The 13,732-nt window shown below is 39.5% G+C and overlaps 1 protein-coding gene across 1 annotated transcript in view; it reads left to right on the forward strand.

The window, feature by feature from the left end:
• The window catches only part of RAP2A (RAP2A, member of RAS oncogene family), a 36,912-nt gene extending 25,191 nt beyond the window's left edge, over window positions 1–11,721 (forward strand). The window contains exon 2 of the mRNA XM_010959680.3: window positions 7,897–11,721. Coding sequence (XP_010957982.2) covers window positions 7,897–8,134 — 238 coding nt within the window. The 3' untranslated portion in view covers window positions 8,135–11,721. The remainder of the gene's footprint in view (window positions 1–7,896) is intronic.
• Window positions 11,722–13,732: the final 2,011 nt, after the last annotated feature.

Genomic DNA, 13,732 nt, shown 5'->3' on the forward strand with positions numbered 1-13,732 from the left:
GATATCATAAAGGGTATTTTCACTGCCCTAAAAATCCTCTGTATTCCACCTATTCATCCCCTGCTCCCTACTCCCACCAACTCCTGGCAACCACTGATCTTTTAACTGTCTCCATCGTTTTGCCTTTTGCAGAATGTCATATAGTTGAAACCACATAGTACATAGCCATTTCACGTTGGTTTCTTTCACTTAATGTGCATTTGAGTTTCCTACCTATCTTTTCATGGCTTGACAGGCCATTTCTTTTTAACACTGAATGATACTTCATTGTCTGGATGGACCACAGTTTATCCATTCACCCACTGAAGGACATCTTGGTTGCTTCCAGGTTTTGGCAAATGTGAATGAAGTTGCTATATGCAACCATGTGCAGATGTTACGTGTTCGTAAGTATTCACTTTGGAGGGTTAAATATCAAAGATTGCTGGATTGTGTGGTAAGGGTATGTGTAGTTTTCTAAGTAACCACCAGACTGTCTTCCAAGCGGCTGTACCGTTTTGCATCCCCACCAGCAATGAATGAGAGTTCCTCTTGCTCCACATCCTCTCCAGCATCTGGTGGTGTCACTGTTCTGGATTTTGGCCTTCCTAGTAGGGATGTGGTGGTATCTGTTTTAATTTGAATTTTTCTGACAGCATATGATGTGGAGCATCTTTTCACATGCTTATTTGCTACCTGTATATCTTCTTTGGTGAGGTGTCTGTTCAGGTCTTTGGCCCCAATTTTTAATCAGATTGTTTGTTTCTTATTATTGAGCTTTAAGACTTCCTTGTATAGTTTGGATAACAGTCCTTTATCGGATGTGTCTTTTACAAAAAATTTCTCCCTCCAATGGCTTTTTAATACAACATTCAAAATGCCTGAGTTGCATTGTCATGATCAATTGGTCCCTCACAATCAAACTGTTTTTTTTTTTAATGTCAGCTCTGAATTTCTATAAAAGTTGATTATTTTTATTTGCATCAGTGTGGAGTAATCCTGCTAGCTTTGAATATCTTTTTAGTATCGTTACTGGCCTTATTTAATTTTTATATTACATTTACACATTTTTCTCTGTTCTTTAGTATACATTCTGAAACCAAGAGAAAGTTGCAGCAGAGGATTGTGGTTTCCTTTCATTATTCAAGCTAAATTACCAGACATACCCTTTTAAGATGAAAGATTTAGTCATTTCAGAGCAAGTCAGTTTAGAGGAAGAGGGGAGCCTTATGTAGCTTACGTTTTCCATCCTTACGGGAAGTATTGATGTCTCATGCTAGCAAGCTGTGGTGGGAGCCTTCAGCTCCTAACCAAAATCCATTCTCTTTCTTCAGAACTGCCATAATACTTTATTGAAAGATTAAAAATATCAGTCCTGGGGTGGAGGGGAGCAGGCATTCTTAAGCACTGTTGGCTGTAGTATAAATTTCTGGGTGTCATTTGAGACTGTATATGTGTTCAGAGCAATCTGGTGAACTAATCTAGAAATGTAATTTTTTTCTGGTTCAAAGGGTATGCCAGACAGACACATGTGTTCATTCTGCAGCGTTATGCACACCTTTGAGAAGGAAGTTACACTTCTAGGGGTAGTTCATCAGATTGATGATTGTGAGTGAAAAAAAAATGAGTGGAGGGGAAGTTGATGGGGAAGGAGTGATTAAATCGTGGTACATTCATAGTATACACTCTATAAAGTGGAATACCACTTAGCCATTAATATAATATGTCACTCATTGAAATGGCAAACTCCATGATATTAAGTAAAAATCAAAGCTACAAAATATAATTGGTATAATCTCCTTTTATAAAAATCTATATTTATATAGATATCTGTAGGAAAATAGTCTGAAATGATATACGCCAACATAGTCATAGCATTTATTCTCACGGAGGTGAGATTAAAAATGGTTTTCATTTTCCTCTTCACCTATTTAAATATTGCCATGGATTTTTAAAAATCACTATGTATTACTTATTTAATTTAAGCAAGGAGGGGAAAGAAAACCTATTTTCATTTTGGAAAAAAGATTCTTATATTCTCAAGGGTGAAAACTAGAACCTGTGAGAAGGAGGGACAAGGTGTTAGAGATCACAGTCATTAGACAGGGATAAACGTTTTAACACTCACATTTAGCAGAACTGACAGAAAGGACAGAGTGGGTTGCCTGAGACGTGAGTTCCACATCACGGAAGATGTTCAAATAGAGCCATTTGGTAAGGTTGTCATGGAAATGATTGAAGCATCAGGTGTTTTGACATTTTGCCTTGAGACTCACAGCAGATGAGATTTTTAACAATGGGTGGAAGGTTGAACAAGGGAACCTCGTAAGTAAAAATATTTCTGATTCTCATTGCTGAATTCAAAGAAAATTATATTTCTACCTGCTTGTGAAAAAGTGACAAAGAAGAGAACAGCATGATAAAATGCATGTGAAGCATGGCCTTCTTTTAATATACTACAATACCATGTCCTCAGAAGGAAGTTAAAGGAAATGAGTGTCACGGTACCTGTCCACAGCCGGTGCTCGGTGAATAAATGAAGGGAAGAAGAAATCCATCCTGGACTTGCCACAGTATAAAACCATGAATTATACACATACAATATTGTGGGGTCACAAAGTAGTAGATTAGGTTAGTATTCCTTAACCCTGCTGAACCTCACAGTCTTCAGAACTTAGAGATATCGATACATATTTTTTAATAGGCGCTGGTCGCACAAATTCAGATTCGGTAGCTCTGGAGTTGGTCCTGGGAATCAGTATTTTTCGATTCTCACATTATTTTGGTGAACAGCCAAGTTTAGACACAGCTAGAATAAAATACACGTATACACACATCAGGACAGTTACCAAAAAAGGACCATTACATAAAGGCCATCGGTAAACACCAAATGCTTTTGAACTATGTGTATTTACAAAGCTGCCTCCCTGAGAAGCCCGCCAGTATTCCACAGCTCAGTGATACTCAAGCCAGGATTTCTCCTGCTTCCATTCAATGCATTAAGCAGAGCTGCTTAAAAGAACTAGTTTTATTAATTAGTACATTATGTAATCATGCTCATAAATACAGTAAACAATGTGAAGATTCATGTTAATAAAAACGAGTGCTAGTTCACAGACGATAAACAAAAATAAAATTATTTGAGCTGCAGAATCCACAGTGTGACCGTGGTCATGCTCTTGAAGGAAATACCAGGGGAAGATATGCCAAAGGTGATGAGAAACCAGCTGATGTTTAAGATGTGGACAAAGTGGTATCCCACTCATGATCAGGTTAACAGTAATACATAAATATTTCTGAAATTTTGCATCTTCAAATTCATTCCCAAATGATGTGTTTGAAAAAGGGAAAAGATGGAGACAACTCACAAAACAATTAATAAATATAGAGCATGAAATGAAGGCACTGCCATCACCTGCTAACCCAGCGCCTCGTCCTCCTAAATAGTCCCATTGGCCCTGTCGTAGATGTCTCGTTTTTGTCTTCTGAGGCCCCTTCTGCCACCCAGATTCCAAAGTTCCATTTAGTCTCAAATGAACAAGTGTCCTGCGCTGCAGGGTTTCTGGCTGTAGGAGCGGCAGGAGGTTCTACAGATGGACCCCTGTGGGCCCTTTGCTTTTCCTCCAACCACCACGCACGCTTCCACCAGCTTTCACACTGCCTGGTCCCTGTCCTGCCTGGAACGCTCTTCCCCAGATGCCTGCTTGACAAACGCCCTCACTCCCTTCACGTCTCTGCTCACTGCCACCATCCCAACGAGGCTGCCCCTGCTTGTCTGATTGAAGATTGCACCTGTGCTCCCAACCCCCTTCCTGTTCTGTGTCTTTTTTCCCATTGCACTTACCACCATTTAGTAAACCAATCATTTACTTACTTAGGTTCATTGTTGATGACTGTCTCCTCTTTGTTTTGTTCATTGATGTATCCTAAGTGCCTAGAATAGTATATAGCACCTAGCAGGCTCTTATCAAATAAACATTTGTTAAGTGAATAAATGTACACGCGCTGGTAATCATTAGTTATTTATGCAGCAACAGGCAGTTTTCAGTAGTGTCTTCGGTGCTCACATAGTTAAAACCATCCCACATTTTTGTGTTTGAACAGTATTGTCAGTGAAATGGAATCACCCGCATCCCGTCCCGAGCGCATCGTCGCCTTGCTGGAAGGCAGAGTGCGCTGGCGGTGCCTGTCTGCTGGCGGAGTCGGAACTCTGTCGCCTAGTGTCTTGGCCCCACAGAACCGATGAGTTTCCTCTGCATTTGGCCTGACTCCGTATGCGTACCGTGTCGGCTAGGGAGTGATCCTCCGTGTCTGTTCTGACTTTCGACTTTGGAGCTTAACAACCCCTTAGGAATTGTCTAATCCAGCTCATTTTATAGTTCAAGAAACTGAAGAGCCAGGAGATTACGTTCATTTTCTAAATTTGCAGTACTAGCGAGAGGCAGTCCTGGAACAGAAGTCCTGGTCTGGGCGTTTGTTTGCTTGTCTATTAATACATCATGTTACTACAGCAGAGAGCAAGACGGGTTTCCTCACGCCCTCCTCTAGTCTGTCAGCCTAATCCTTTGCTTCTTTCCTTTTCCTTAAGGAGGACCCAGGTTTTTCCAAATCTTCCCTGCATGTGGAGGACTGATTCTGTCTTCCCAACCCAGCACCTTCTCAGATCCCCTTTCCCCAGGTATCCACGTTTGGAGAAGGCTTTTCTGCTTTTCCTGTTGTGATGGTTCCCAGCACGGGGGACTAGAGCAGGAGAGGCTGACGTCAGGGGCTGCTGTATCCCTTTGACTCCATCTCTTTCTCTTTCGCCTGCCTCTGCCCCCACGTCACCACCACCCCTGTTGGTTCGGCCCCACCCCGGAGCGCCTCACCTCCCTCCATCAGTTCCTCCTACTTTACACTTAACTGAGCCCGCGGTCTCATATCCGCGGGCAGGAGAGGGGAGAACACCACCCTGCGTTTATCCAGCCCTGGGCTTTTTCTAGATTATCTCATGCAACCTTCACAGGAACCTTACGCGTTAAGTGGGAACGGATATTCTTACTCCTTTTTCACTGACAAGGAAATGAAATATAGGAGGGTAAAAGTAAATGATTTGCTCAGTCTTGCAGCCTCTCAGTGGCGGGACAGGAAGCTGGGCCTCCAAATCCTGTCTCATATATTAATGTTCACAGAACGAGACACAGAATTTATCACCGTCTGGGATCCTGAAGTGTACTCAATACCTTTTTTTTCTGAACATCTTGTTCAGTCTTTTTAAGTCTTCTGAGGATATTAATCTGAATTTCTCCATCATCTTTAGCGTCTTGGTTTTTAGGAAAGACCACTGACAGTTCAGTGTGTGATGTGATGGACAAGGTCTCTGATACTACATTGACATCTTCATTTAACAGTTGTTAAATGCTGTCGCACGTGGACCAGTGTTTGCAGTGTTCTGGTTGCCCTTTTGAGAATCTGTTGGTAAGATGTGTTCAGAGTCTTGATTTAGTGTATCCTGCAGCTGTGAATGATTTGGGGTTTTTTGCACGTTTTGAAAATCCATATATTTGTAGTTTTTAATTAAAAGCACAAGATGTATTTCTTTACATATAAAACATGATATGATACTGTATTTAAACTGAAAAATATTCCTTAAAATATGTATTGCTTGACTAATGATAGAAAATTATGTCTTATCACTTTCCTTTTTATTATTAGGTATTGTAAACAGATTGGAATTAATTTTTCCCCTTAATTAAATTCAATCAATAAATTTTACTAAATTGTATTAATGTTCATGTTACTTTGCTGCCAAACAAAGCATTTTAAAGCACACAGTGATGTATTTCTTCTCACAAGGAAAACGAACACATGCAGTTACATCTTTGCAAGTAAAATAGATTAGGAAACGACTTTGCCCCGACACGACTGGCAGTGTCAGCTCCCTGCCAGCTTCTCTGTACAGCAGGCCAAGAGGGCTTGTCTGTGAAGCAGCTGATTTATAGTCTGTGTGCAGCTTCATCCTCACTGCCGTTTGTCCTCCCAGAGGCCAAGGATGTACACGAAATTGTATGTAAGGGCCCCAGAAGATGTGAAAAGCTCTTGGGTCATATGTTCACAGCTCTCAGTATGATCTGAGAGCAGAAAGTGCAGTCGATACACAGTGAATGCATGTGAAGTCCTTCGGTGTAAGCTGGAATTGTCCACATCCATTTCCTGCAAAGTGATAATATGCAGATCTTGTTGTTATCCCCACTCATTTTTAAGTTGTCTGTAGGTCTCAGGTTGCTACGTGGTGCACCGTCTGGGCTGTGCCCTCTTGTTGAGACCATTCTCCATTTGATCTTGTGCCAAAGAGGATAAGTGAGACTGTTGGAAATTTAGTTTGCTCTGTAAGTTCGGGTGAGTAGAGAGAACCATCTTGACAGAATGATGAAATCGTGGAAGTACTGTCCTTCCCATTAACTACCGACCTGTTACTCAGGCTCCTGTGGCTGTTCGAGTCCTGCCTCAGTAAATCCTGACTATGTGTAGTGTCTCTTCTAACAGGTTAGCTGCGCCCAGTCACCTCTGTTATCACTTGTGGGCAGTTTGTTGCCTTTATAAGTTAGAGAGACATTCTGCTTAGGGGAAAATACAAACACACAGACACACATATTGATCTATACTCAAATCACAAAAAGCTTTTAAAATGATGTATTAAGTAAAAATGACAGCCTTAGGAAACTGTATTAGCAGCATTACTTAGAACAAACATAACCAAGAATAGTAAATAAATGTGCACAGTCGCACCATGTGTCTTTACACCATGAGTAACGTGGTAGAAGGAATCATCTTTAGGTACCAAAACGATTTGGGACCTCCTTTCTTTGTTCTTTGCATATTATTTGTTTTCTGTTAGTTTAGCTTTTTCCAAACATGTTTACTCATTGGCACCTTGTCTTAGTCATCTGGCTGCTGTAACAGAAAGACCATAGACAGCATGGCTCACACAGTAGAAACTTCCTCTTCACAGTTCAGGAGGCTGGAGAGTCCGAGATCAAGGCTTGGACTGTCTGGTGAGGGTCCGCTTCCCTAATTCATGGCCTGTCATCTTTTCCCTGTGCCTTCACGTGGCTGTAGGGAGAAGAGCTCTCTGGGGCCTCTCTTGTAAGGGTACTGAGCCCATTCGTGACCTGATCACTTCCCAAAGCCTGGTCTCAGTACCATCACACTGGGGACTGGGTTTCAACATATGAATTTCGAAGGGACACACATTTAGCCTATAGCACACCGACTCTAGTTAGGAAGGGAAAGGAGAGATGACATCAGATAAAGCTAATGATTGAGAGGTTTAATCCTTGACACGTTGAAAAGCACCAATAATTGTCTCTCAGCGGGCTGATCTGTTGCAGTTTATAAAGGGATAGAGTCTAGCCATATTTGGTGGGTCCCACCCTAATGTTGTCTGCTAGCTTTTTTCTCATTTAGGAACCATTAGAATGTGATCCGTTTTGGATACTTTCAGAGTGTAGTAAAATGCTGAAATTAGATAAAATTAAATTATTTGTTTACTCAGTAGAGCTATTACCTCATCAACTGAGATTTTGAGTAAGCATCTCTTAACAGTGAAAAAAGTTTAAGTTAATCCATCTAATGGGATTTATTCTGAGATTCTGAGAATAATTTTCCAAGTAGGTCTGGGAAGGTAAATTGATTTTAAAAGATGTATAATTGATTAATTAAAAACATCATTTCGAAAAACCCATTTGTGATCCACGTTGAGAGCTGCCTCTCAGTGCCTTCAGGCAGATGTCACGCCAACTGGAGCAAATAATTCTTCACGCAACTGAAGAGAATATTGGTGGTAGAATATAGGGGGGAGATGAGAAGACACCTTTGAGCTGTTTAACTTTGCGCTCACTTCTCCAACACGTTTGTGTTTGGTTTATTCTCTCGTAGGTATGAGAAAGTGCCAGTCATCTTGGTCGGGAACAAAGTGGACCTGGAAAGCGAGAGAGAAGTGTCATCCAACGAAGGCAGAGCCCTTGCCGAAGAGTGGGGCTGCCCCTTCATGGAGACCTCAGCGAAGAGCAAGACGATGGTGGACGAGCTCTTTGCAGAGATCGTGAGGCAGATGAACTATGCGGCTCAGCCCGACAAGGACGACCCGTGCTGTTCTGCATGTAACATACAATAGCGGTGACATCGGGCCGTCCTGGTCCCCAGCCGCCCCGACCACTGGCCATGCGCACCTCGTCCGCTCCACTGCGAGCCTGCAGGACGTGGGGGCCGGTCTGCAGTGAAGCCGCAGCGCTTGCCCCGAGTTGAGCCGTGGTTGTCAGTTGATATCTCTGAGTAACATTTGGGTCCAGTAACTCCCGTTGTCACCATTGTCCTCAGTCTTCTCTAGGCACCTGCAACTCCAGGCATAGCCAGTCCGTCGACAGGGTGATCTCCTTGGAAAGCTACGCTGGCATCGTCACTGAGTTGACCGAAGCCACTGTTGTAGATGTTAAACATAATCATGGGAGAGAAACTAGAAGAATGCCCGTGACCACTTACAATTGAAATATTTTGTCGTCTTTGAAAAAAAAAAAGAGATAAGTAAAGGAGAAATATTTTCCTACGAGAGTACTGAATTTCAGGAACTGAGACAGTGCTTCTAACCAACGTATTGCGTCAAGTGAGAGAACAACAGCTGACCCGCCGGCAGCGTTACAGGGAGAGATTCTTTGCTCAGCTGACACATTTCTGTTTTTCAAAATCGATGCTTAATTGTAGATGTTATCCTCATTTGTGACACGGAACTAACGCACACATCCGTCCTTGATAGAGCAAAAGTCAGAACAGGTTGTGTAAAAATACAACCTGGCGTTAGAATGTGTTATCACCTGCTCTGCCCAGAAAACGGAGACTCTTAAAACAAGGGTTTGATCTGAGTTAAAACCCCAAACCCACCCTCTCTTAACCAAGCAGGGCTGGTCTTTATCACTTTACTGAACAAGAAGGAGACAACTGTGATGGAAAGAGATTGCGTAGCCTTACTAACAGGAAGCATTCTAGTAGATTAACTAGTACCATCATGTAAGGAAAACGAAGCCATTTGCATCCATACGTTCCCGTTTGCAGAAACCTCACAGGACAGTAAAGATATCTTGCATTTTTACACTCCTTAAAGCAGCAGATTCCTTCTTGCCTTTAAGGGCTGTGGTTGTGGTGATTCTTGGCTAACCTGCTTTCGAAATCAAGTTGGCTATAGCAGAGCTTTATTGCAGGCATTTAAAAAATTGAATAACCATGTGAAATAATTTGGGCTTCAAAGCAGAACATAAATTACAGGGTGGAAGGTAAGAGACACATACAAAAAAAAGCCTTTTATCTTTAATTTTCCTGGAGAATTATATAAAGATTTTCTTATAACAATTTTGCCCTGATTACTGAAGTGGCAAATAAAGCTAGAGTGAATATTTTGCTTTGAAAAGGTGCTCAAGTCAAGTCCTGACATTTTTGGCTTTCAGAGCCATAAAGTATTTATATCATTTGCATGACTAATGGCACAGGAAAAACCTATTCATAAGTTTTACAATCAAGTGCAGGAGGGTTTTGGACTAACCTCAGTGTTAGAAGTGCTAAGGAGAGTATCTTGAGCTGATGCTCTGGAGATGAATTTGGCCTTCAGATCTGCAATATCACTGAGCCTGTGATCTACATACTGCCCCACATTTCATTGGTTTCACACTCTTGTGCAAGTAACCTCTGGTCTTACGTGTGTAACTGAGCGAAGAGTGCGTGTGCATGTGTGTTTATTGTTCCTAAGAATTTGGCACAAGTCAGAGATAATTGCCTATACTGAGAGTCTGTACTGCAGAATATAGTGTATCAAAAACTTTTTTTTCTCTTAAATTATTTAAGTGTTTTTTTTATACATTATTGAAATCAACAGTAGCCCCCCACATGTTTAGTAAACTGGCATTAAGTTTTGGAAGAGAGAAAAAAAGTTAGCTAGTACTTTTCATAGATGAGAAAACAGATAATTTGGGTAAAACCAGGCTGTGGTGGTCAAAAGCCTTTGAATTATGAATATTTGTGTTCTTTAATGTAGTTTTTATATAATCCCTGATTATGGAGCACCTTGTTTATAGGACAGAAAGTTCTAACCAGTCTTGTTGAAACAAATTGCATCGTGCAAAAGGTGATTAATCAGAGATTCAAGTATGATTTCATCAACTGAAATAGAAATATTTGTTAGTGCATTGTTTGAGTTCTGAAGCCTCTAACCTCTCAGAATGATTCTTTTTTTTAGAATTCCATATTTAATAGCAACTTATGACAACTAAGATTATATACTGGAAACATCTATAAAGATTCTACAGTTCTACATTGTGGATTGCTATGCAGAGAAGAAAAATAAGTTAAATAATATGAAAGGTATGGCAAAACCAAGCGGAAAAGATGACCTAAAATTGGGGTTTTAGAAGTGTTTGTGTCAGACACTTAAGGTGTTTTTTTTTTTTACTGTAAAGATGTTAATAATAACTGATTTGGCTGCCTGGTCCGTGTTTCCACACAGCCCTACGTATTTAGTGACAAAGCATCAAAAATACCCAGAAACGTGGAAACCCTCATGTGCTCTCACTGTTGGTATTCCATCTGGTGTGACTATAACTCAGCTTGAGTGAATGTGTTTGTTGAGATGTTAATACAAAGCCTAAGAACAGGAAGATTCAACTTGTTGGCACATGAAATGATAGTGGCTAAAAGTTGGTGACCTCGTGTCACTGTTTATTTTCTGCCCTGATCAGACTAGCAACTAGATAAGTGAACGTTTTTCTAACATGCCTTAAAAATGTTATGGTTTGATCCAAAGACCCACTTTTTCTTTAGCTATTGTGACAAGGTTTTCTTTTGTTTCTTTTGTTTGTTTGTTTTGTCTTGGTTTACTTTTACACAAAGGCAGCATTTTTAAAAGTTTTTTTCTTTTATGTTGCAACTTTTTTGGTTCTTTTAAGCTGTGATAGTGATGGTAACCGTTGCCTTTTCCTTTTGTTCAACTTACACAAAACAAGCCAGCATCTGATCAGAAGTATTACATAAAATCTTTCTTGAACTATTGAAAGGTGCTTTGATGATTTTCTCCTTTGGTTTGTAGAAATAGGACTGAACTTTTGACTCGAATCGCTGCAGATGCCATCACTTTTCTGTGGTAAAACTACTGATATTTGCTTTTCTATACAAAGAAATGTTGCCTAAGGATGTCTGCCGTTTGTTTTTCAAGAGTTGTCCAGTGGGAATGGTGTCTATATGTATGAATATGAAAGTGCTGATTTTGCTTGTTGCCATTGGTTTTTTTGTCTGTTTGTTTCACTTTTTAGTTTTTTGTTCTTCTCAGTCTTGTACTAGCACTTGGGTAAGCTTTAATTGTCTCCTTAGCCAATCAGATGTTAAAGACTATGGGGGTCTTTTTTTTTTTTAATTAACGTGTTATTGTGCATCTGTCAAATCTTGATCAGGGTTTCAAGAATGACTGCAGTGGGTTTTGGAAACAGACTTATCCTTATTGATTTGGGGTTTCCTAGAGATAAATATAGTTCACAGTTAATTGTTGAGCTCTAATACAACTGACCATTTAAAATTGAACAACAGTTTATTGTTTTGTAACAATGTCAGTTGTTAAACCTTGACATTTCAATTAAAACATGAATTGTAGTTATAACTCAATGCAAATTCAACAGTTGTATTTGGAGTTAAATTATTTTAACAAATAAATTTATTTAATGAAATTTCCTCTGGATTTTCATTGTTGTTTTGTACATGTTTATGAGTGAAATGTATTTAATATATAGTTTTTAGAAAAAGTAAAAAACGAATTGAATACTCTTCTTACAGAAATATTGAAGCTGAATTAAATTGAGAATTCATCATTTAAAAAGCAAGGTTAGTAGATCATTTTCATACTCTAAAAATTAAATTAACATGAGAAAAATTTTTTAAATCAGTAATTACAAATATAAACTTCATAAATAGTATTTTATATTTTTGACGATAGCTGGCTAGTCTGAAATTTCAGTGTTGACACTCACAGAATTGTCCTGAATTCTGAATAATTAACGTTAATTAGCAATTGCTTTATGGCCCTGCTAGTATCTCTAAAATGTATCAGTGTCCATCTAGTGATGGCTTAGGGCTGTCTTTTTGTTTAGGTCTTGTGGATTTTAAGGTTCCAGAGCTGGTGGTTGCTGTCAGTAGAGCTATGGGGCCTGCCTGCTCTCTCTGCGGGGCCCTGTGCATGTCGACAGATGCTGTTAATTATATACAGCCTTCAGCTGCTCTGATAAGGGGCCCATTCATTCCCTAAGCCAATTTAAACTATGCCTTTTGGTGATGTTGCCTTCAAACTCTGTTGAAATCCCCTGGCAACATTCCACCAGTTTAGAAGCCTTATTGTTTCAGAATGTAAGAATAATTTGAATGAATATAACAGAGACACTGTAGACAGAATCTCAAATATTTAAAGGAACATGTGTCTGTCTTTTAGTATAATAAATAAATATCTGCTGGTTAGCTTCATAATCTCATTTGAAGCATTTGTGAAATATTCAGACATGCCAAATTCTAATTTCAATTGGGAGAATTTCTCTGTGGCTGAAAAATAGTATTTGGAAATTCTCCCAAGTTGTACAGTTTATTGATTGTTAGAAGTCCAAGAATAAAAACATAAATAGCTGAAGGAATAACGTGCCACCAGTTGGGAACCTGCCTAACCTCTGGGACCTGTGAAGCAGAGAAAATTGTCACAAACTTTCTAAAAAGGCTGCTGACCTCTTGTTTCTTAAGTATCTGTGGTTCCATGTAACTTTGAGTAAAATATAGTGGCACTTCGTTTGTTAAATGGATAATTTAAACTGGTTTTACATTTGTCTGTATTAACTTTTTTTTCCTGATGTTTGTTTTTTGTTTTTTCTTTTGAAGTATTAGGTTTTAAAAGATCTGCTGCTCTTCCAGGTAAGGTGATGTGTTATTTGTCTCAATATTGTCTTAGAGCGATAGTCTCCATGTTACCTTCTAAGGATTCTTCCAAGCTTAGTTAGTGAAGGAAAGGATAGAAGACTGCCTGCTTGAAAGATTAAGTATGAAGACCTATTTAGTACATGCAAAGTAGGAAAAAAGAAACTGGAAGAGTGATACTTGGTTTATGGGAGTTTTTAAAAGATCTTCCTAGTTCAAAAACTCAGAAGCATCAAAGATTTCATTAACGTATCATATGATTACAATTTTACATTGACAGTACTTGGGGTGTGCTTTACAATTTTACCATTAAAAAATCAGGTTTTAGTGAAAAATACAACAAAGAAAGGGAAAAGCTACCCAATTTCCAAATTCCCAAAACAACTGTGTTAACATTTGATGTAATACATTCCAGACATCTTTCTCTGCATGTGCAGATAAGCAGATACACAATACACATCTAAGGAGAAGGATAAATAACCCCATGTTGCTTACAAAAACTGGCTCTAAATACTAAAAATGAATCACCCGTGGTCACTCAACTAATAAAAATGGCAGAGTTGAGATGTAAACTCTTCTCATTTTAAATTGCTTTTCCCCCACTGTTTTTGTTTTTGTTTTTGTTTTCCTTTTCCTTAAATGGTATTTACGCATTCCAGGCTCATTCACCTGTTACTTGCTGAGGGTTACCCGTACATCTAGCATGGTACGGCAATACACAGGTACATACACAAAATCCGTGACATCAAAGGTGTCTTCATTGTCTTGGTCCATTCAGGCTGCCGTAACA

The sequence above is a fragment of the Camelus bactrianus genome, chromosome 14 (genome assembly GCF_048773025.1).
Source record: "Camelus bactrianus isolate YW-2024 breed Bactrian camel chromosome 14, ASM4877302v1, whole genome shotgun sequence".
In the NCBI taxonomy this organism is placed as follows: domain Eukaryota; kingdom Metazoa; phylum Chordata; class Mammalia; order Artiodactyla; family Camelidae; genus Camelus; species Camelus bactrianus.